General features: G+C 35.2%; 1 protein-coding gene across 1 annotated transcript; it reads right to left on the reverse strand.

The window, feature by feature from the left end:
- Window positions 1-466: 466 nt before the first annotated feature.
- LOC140803256 (calcium-dependent protein kinase 10-like) lies at window positions 467-4,916 on the reverse strand. The gene is made up of 7 exons (XM_073159041.1): window positions 4,121-4,916; window positions 3,528-3,671; window positions 3,287-3,439; window positions 2,273-2,388; window positions 1,815-1,982; window positions 1,225-1,455; window positions 467-1,126 (listed from the first exon to the last, which is right to left on the reverse strand). The coding sequence occupies exons 1-7, from the start codon at window positions 4,761-4,763 to the stop codon at window positions 953-955; spliced, it is 1,629 nt and encodes a 542-aa protein (XP_073015142.1). The 5' UTR covers window positions 4,764-4,916; the 3' UTR covers window positions 467-952.
- Between the last annotated feature and the right edge of the window lie 2,522 nt (window positions 4,917-7,438).

Genomic DNA, 7,438 nt, shown 5'->3' on the forward strand with positions numbered 1-7,438 from the left:
ATATATGTGAGTTCTGTTTCTACTTATAAAATGATTATTTAATGATATATGTGAGTTCTGTTGAAAAATTAATGAACATTATATGTTAATATGATTCAATTTGGACCAATGACCACCAAAGTTGGAGTCATGTCGAGTGCAAAATACTCGAGATTTAGTAGACTTGTCATCATATCAGACTGCCATGATTTATCTCGTCTATTCTGGTTTAAAGCTGCCAGAGAGAGGCCATTTGGTTGGGTATTCAACGTTTCGTACCAATAAAAAGCCACCCTAGATGCCCTTTTAGGACAGTGTCTTGAATTTAAGATCTCCTTTGTTAGAACGAAATCTTGTTTAAATATTATAAATTGCAAGATATTGTAATTATTAAGAGGTTGTACCATAAAACAGATGAGCCAAAAAAAAACATGATATATTACTCAAAAAATTAGGAAAATAGTAGATGAGTAAAAAAAACATAATATTATCAACTCAAAAAAATAAATTTGTGATATTATAATAATTGTGCTTCAAATAGACATACACGTTGAACAAACCACACCATCTCCAGAATTAGCAATCGCCAACAAACGAATTCAACTGCTGTGTGCTCTATTGTCAAAGCACACATATATACATAAAACACCACCAAAAGCAAATTCCACAAGAATATACAACAAGAAACGACGCAAACACGACATGCTGTTTAGGCTTACACGTTGTATGAACATATAAAATATCAATCAATCATCTTCGAAACAAGGTTCCTCGGCCAGACCAACAAGAACCGAGAATGTAGTAGCATAGTCTGCTACTCTACTTTCTTCAAGTTCCTCCATCTATAAGCCTTGGTTGTCGAGGAGAAAGGTAATGGTAACAGCAGGGTGGTTTTGTGGTCGTGAAAACTTTAAATGGTGACATTTCTATCTTATATCAATGGATAAGATAATTTTGTGATTGAGAAAAAACTTTAAACCACGACAGTTTGACCTGTAAATCCATCCTGGAGCTGAAGAGAGCCATCTTTCATCAGATTGAGGCTCAAGCTTTTGAAACGTTCTCTTGAATACTGTCGGGACGCCTTTCTCCAATCCATTCCAGTTTTCATCATTGCAACAAACTCGTCGTAACTAATTTGGCCATCCTGAAATAAGACGGGCTGTTAAAATAGGCTAAAAAGTTTCAAGAATGACTGGCTACTAGATAGATTAGAGAAAAGGATGGAAACTATTTTAGTCTAACCTTGTCTGTGTCAACCTCCCGCATAATGTCATTGATTACATCATTATCCGTTTCACCTGAGTCATCAACTAACGCTTCTTGTAATTCATGGAGCTCGATATACCCACTACCATCTCTGTCAAAGAACATAAATGCTCTGCGGAAGTGCTCGTCATTCTCCATCCTCTGTAAGTGGATTGTAACTGCAACAAACTCGCCGTAGTCCAAAACTCCATTTCCATCAACATCAGCCTATCACACATTAGATAATTATCTTCTGTAATGATGGTTTGCAGACGATTCTGGGTTGCTAAACAAATTCACAACAGCCAATGTTTGGAGGTTGAGTACCATGGCTAGACTATGTTTATCATCATAAAATTGAATATCTAATCGCTAACAAGATACATCTCGTAAGTTTAAACGCCCAAGATATGTACAATTTAATTAGAATTTGGCAAGCACAATAATACTCAAATCTTACCGCCTCTCAATGACCAAGAAAAATTAAAGAACAGGGAGAAAACAACAATTGTGAACATTAACTCTTAGCAACTACACTAAGCAAAAGACGACTTCAAGGTTTTCAGTGTTCCTCAAGTGATACTTACCACATCCATCATCAACTTTATCTCAGGCTCTGCTAGCTGAGAACCAACTTTTCGTAGACCAGCTTTTAGTTCCTCATATGATACTTTACCATCTCTATCAGTATCCATCAATGCAAACATATCTCTCATAACTTCGACTTCTTCAACAGATAAATGTTCTGCAATTACCTACACATGTATTTGTGGAAAACTAGAAATTAAACTATAGAGCAAAACACGATTTATCAACATGGGCAGTAAATGGCATTTCTCTAACATAGTTCTCTCAGTTCAATCTACTAACAGGTAAGATTGCAAATTTATGCAATAATATTTGGCAACCCTCAAATACCAGTGACTCAGGTTGTGATACTAGCAAATCTTGTCCCAGAAACCATCTTTGATGTGAAAGGGATATTGTTTTTTCCAATGGAAAATAAAGAGTTACAAATAGAGCTAAATTAATGCTCGAAGCTTACCCGTAGTGCTTTCTTCTTAAATCTATTCATAACAGAAAACTGCTTAAGTCGTGCCCGCACAATATCTCCCAACGGTACATTTGGAGCCCTTTTAGCATTTTGAATCCACGGGTGTTCTAACCAAGACAACAAATGAAAAGAAACATCTAAGAATAGTTGCGTAAAAGGTCGTGTAAAAGTTCATCACCTCACCATCAGTATGATTAGCAAGTTACAATAGTTATTAATAGAAAATTTGAAAAAACTATATCTCTTGCATCCCCTACACTCCCAAACTCTGTTATGCCTTTCTCAAACTAGCTGAAAGCAAAATATTTTTCTTAAAATGTGGCAATATTTGAGAACCAAAATGTTATTGAGCTGTAAAAATTAATCGAGTTACAAGTCATTAGCGACCAGGGATGAGGGAACCAAAACAGTGGAAGTTATATGACCAGAGAAGCTACTAAACCTCCTGGGTTTAATGTTACTTCTTAATCAAACAGTTAAGTACATGAAAGGATTTCGGAGTGACCCAGATCGAAAACTGCACGACCCAGTACTGTCTTGGTCTATAATCATGGATTTTATTGATTTATTAAATAATATCAAATCGTTTCACAAGCCCAACCGGCGAATATCGATATGATCCCTACACAGCAGAACCTTTTTCTACTTAAGTCGGTGAAACCATCGGGTAATCTCAAACAAAACACAGTACATAACCTTTGCGTCTTAGCTGCATATCGTATATTTAACACTGTTTACAGACATAAAATCTTTTTCCTGGGAATGTTCTGCATTTATTTATTACCAAGGCAAACACTAGTTTTCCTGACGAAGATCCATTGCTAAGCATATAGTAAATAAAAATTCTTGCGTGCCGGGGTCATCCATTCCTTTATCAGCATGCTGCCCATCATCATTTTCAAGAAAAGCGGTCACAAGCAGCAAAAATAAAATAAAGGCACTGCCACTCTAACTTTATTAATACTTTTCAAGAATCTACTACAGAAGAGTACTTTACAAACATACCAAGTACTTGTTGTGCAGTCAAACGCTTTTGGGGGTCAGGTTCCAACATCTGCCTAACGAGGCTTTTGGCACTTTCAGAAACCTGAGACCATGGCTCCCTCTTGAAATCGATCGCTCCTCTTAAGATTGCAAGTGCAACCCCCTGTTCAGTTTCTATGACAGGTTGTAAAATAAAATAGTTCAATTCATTAACTAAACATAAAAAGAAAATCGGTGACGGTAACGGAATGAGTGAAAGTACCAGCCCAAAATGGAGGAACGCCACACAACAAAATATACAGAATAACACCAGCACTCCAAATATCAACTTCAGGTCCATAATTTCGCTTCAAAACCTCCGGTGCCATGTAGTATGGACTTCCCACAATTTCATTAAACCTTTCACCTGATTATCGAATCATCAATACATTTAAACAAATCAATATATTAACGTAAGAAAATAAAACAAAACAAATTAACAAGTATGTATATTTCATCTTCATAACAGTATATTATGCTAGATCGAACGCAGTAAAACGTGAGATATAAAAAATCAAAAGAAAATTTTTAACTCTTGAATTTCAAGCAAATTAAGTAACTTAAATCAGATCAAACGTTTGAAGATGGCCAAAATCAGATTCAACAAACCAACCTTGGCAAGCAAGGAATAACAAATTTAAAAAAGAAAAATAAAACTCAGAATTTAATGGCATAACCGAAGAAGAACAAGAATTATACCAAACAATCAAACCCCAGTAAAGAAAAGCTAAAAAAGATTCGAAGCCCACCAGAAAGATCAAAAACCGTTTTTTTCATTATAACAAAAAAAAAAAAAAAAACAAAACACAAACTTACCAGGCTTGAAAAACACAGACAACCCAAAATCAATGGCCTTCAGCGCCGAATTCTCCTTCTTATTCGCAAACAAAAAGTTCTCGGGCTTCAAATCTCTATGCACAACACCATTCTGATGACACATCCTCACAACCTCCGCAACCGTCTTCGCCACTCCCGCTGCAGCTCTCTCGCTGTAATGCCCACGCGCCACTATTCTATCAAAAAGCTCCCCACCCTCACACAACTCCATCACCAAATGCACCGCCTCGTTATCCTCGTATGTAGCGCGTAGCTTCACGACGTTCGGGTGCTCCGGCAAGCTAGACATGATCTCAACCTCGCGGCGGACGTCCTCGATATCCACCGCGGTTCGCAGCTTCTTCTTGGATATCGATTTGCACGCGAGCGCCTCGCGCGTCTCGCGGTCGGTGCAGAGGTAGGTGACCCCGAATTCGCCGCGGCCCAGCTCACGGCCGAGGATATACTTGTCGGAGATTTTAGTACGGGGAATGAAGTCTTTGAGCACGCGGATCGGGGTAGGGGATTGGGCGTACGGATTCGGATAGCGCCCGTTGGCTTTCTGGCGTTGTTTCTGAGCATGGGATTTGGGAGTCTGATGCTCCGATTCCGAAGGTCTTATGCACGCGTTGCAGTTGCCCATGATGGGTTCTATAAAGATTTAAATGGAGCCACAGCTCGAAGAGAAGTAGGTATCGCCGCCGTCGGTGGTGGCGATGGTTGGCGGTGATGGTGTGAAAGAAGGTGACGGGATGAGTTGGGGTCAGCTGGGGGAATACACTGCCATTTGAATAATAAAAAACAGTCATTTATTATCATTCTATTATTAATTGTTTAATTTTTTTTGCTATTATTAATTTATTTTCGTGGTTAATTACTTTGTATGCGTGTGTGAGGTGAGACTTTAGAATATGTTTTTTTGAGACGATTTCACGAATTTTTATCTGTGAGACGAGTCAATTTTACCAATATTCACAATAAAGATTAATACTCTTAGCATTAAAATTAATATTTTTTCATGAATGATCCAAATAAGATATTCGTCTCACAAAATACGATCTGTAAAATCTTCTCACACAAATTTTTGCCGAGAGACTCTATATATAATATTTTTGCTTAAATTTTCATGGCTTTGGGGATAATAGAATGGTTCTTTTTTGTGAAAAGATTGAGAAGTGGGTAAAAAATCCATCGCTAATATTACTACATATAGAAATGGAAGAATTTCATGAATTTCTAATATTGTTTTCCATATAAATGTCTTCTATACAATAACATACTTCTCCGTCTCAACTTTTTTTTAAAAAATTCGAAACGTCCGCAAGCAAAACCATGAATGAAAGAAGACCAAATTTATTTGTAAACTTCATTTATGATTATTCTGCTTCAATTATTAAGCATGAGTAGATTACCAAGTCGTCTTCTTGATGAAGACACCAAAGGATGATTAGTTCAAAGACTTGGTAAAAGATACATTAGCGCAGACCCCGCTAAACTGGTTGCATCATTCAACTATATATAGGCATAAGACATCCATCAAATTACCGCACAATAACCTATTTTTTAACTAATTTGATACTGAAATCTAAATTATTCCAACTCGCAAGAACAATTTTACTTTTTTTTTTTAATAGAATAACTAGAAATCCAAAATGTGGTTCAGAAATTAAAGAATGTTTAGAGGGATGCATTTCTAACAAAATTAGGTAGTGTAGGTGAACTACATTATCAAGAAGATGAAGGGGAGAATCATAGGAGAGTGGTTACCTTCCCACTTATTGATATTGCGAGGTCAGACTTGCAGACTGCTATTTGTATAATAATAATACCACAGTTAACCCCATGAATGTGTTGAAAAATATATTTAAAATATGTGTATTGAATATTTGAATGTTGAAAATAAGAGTTGTAAATATTGAAAATTAGTGTGTGATGCTGTAGGTGATGATGAAATTGTTTTTGGATTGTTTTCCAAAGAAATCCTATAAATAGGTATCCATTTGTAAAGATTTGATACAATTGAGTAGAGAGAAAAATATTATAAAGTGTGTAGTTTGGTAAATTTTGAGAGTTTTAGATTTTTACTTTTTACCATAAGTTTTTACTTTTTCACAACACGTTATCAGCACGAAGCTCAAAAAGTCCTCCATACTTTTCTAAGCTCCAAACACAAGAAAAAGGTAACAAAAGTAATAATATTTATTTTACTGTTATTTATTTATTGTGTATATATTTAATATATAATATAATGTTATTATTAGAAATAATAAAAATAAATTTTTCGAAAACTTGTTATAAATCCTGGGAGGATGTTAAGACGACATCCCACACTCCCGGTAAGGAGTACAACAAGTATAAAAGCCTGTAAGATTTTTAAACAAAATAAATTATGACACTTCATTATAATAATGTAATATGATATACATAATTATTTATACATGACTAATATTATATACACCATATTATTACCATAAAATTATACAAATACATACTTTTATTTTTTTTGTACACCAACGGTCATAAACGGTAAAAAAACGGCTAGTTTTTGCCCTATAAATATGATCTCACAAACTATTTCAATCACTCCAACTTTCTCTTCTTCTCTAAAAATTATTCTTCATCAAATTTTTCGAAGAAAAAAGAAGATGGCTTTCTCAAGATTATTTTTAATTATTTTGGTTATCATACTCACGAGTCTTGTATTTATCGGAAAATATCCTCCTCGTGTGTTTTCTTTATTTTTACAAATGCTTGTACTTGTCGTTTATCCATTACATTGTATTGCAATATTCATTAACTAATAAAATGCATCGTAATTTTTTTAGTGCCACTATGTCAAATTTGACAAAGCTCGAATTTGTTGCGCTCGACATCACGGGAAAAAATTATATGCCATGAACTCTCGATGTAGAAATACATCTTGAGTCATTGGGTCTAAGTGAGACAATAAAAGAAAATGGCATATCGACATCACAAGAAAAGACAAAAGCCATTATATTTTTGCGTCGACATCTCGACGAAGGATTGAAATGTGAATATTTAATTGAAAAAGATCCCATGGCTTTATGGAAAGGATTGAAAGAAATATTTGAACATATAAAGGAAGTTATACTTCCGACCGCCCGTGATGAATGAAATATGTTAAGATTCCAAAATTTTAAAAAAAGTCAGTGATTATAATTTAGCGATGTATCGAATAATCTTGCAGCTAAAATTTTGTGGACATGAAGTCACAGAATCGGAAATGCTTGAAAAAACATTTTCCACGTTTCATGCATCAAATATTACTCTACAGCAACAATATAGAGTACGTGGATT

This window comes from Primulina eburnea, chromosome 10, assembly GCF_022965805.1.
Source record: "Primulina eburnea isolate SZY01 chromosome 10, ASM2296580v1, whole genome shotgun sequence".
NCBI lineage: Eukaryota > Viridiplantae > Streptophyta > Magnoliopsida > Lamiales > Gesneriaceae > Primulina > Primulina eburnea.

Excerpts from the sequence above, each read along its gene's own strand:
- LOC140803256 (XM_073159041.1), bottom strand. The coding sequence starts at position 4,763 with ATGGGCAACTGCAACGCGTGCATAAGACCTTCGGAATCGGAGCATCAG. Across the intron at positions 2,389-3,286 it reads GACTGCACAACAAGTACTTG|AACACCCGTGGATTCAAAAT; the intron begins GTATGTTTGTAA and ends TGTCTTGGTTAG. Across the intron at positions 1,127-1,224 it reads GGGAGGTTGACACAGACAAG|GATGGCCAAATTAGTTACGA; the intron begins GTTAGACTAAAA and ends GTCTTATTTCAG.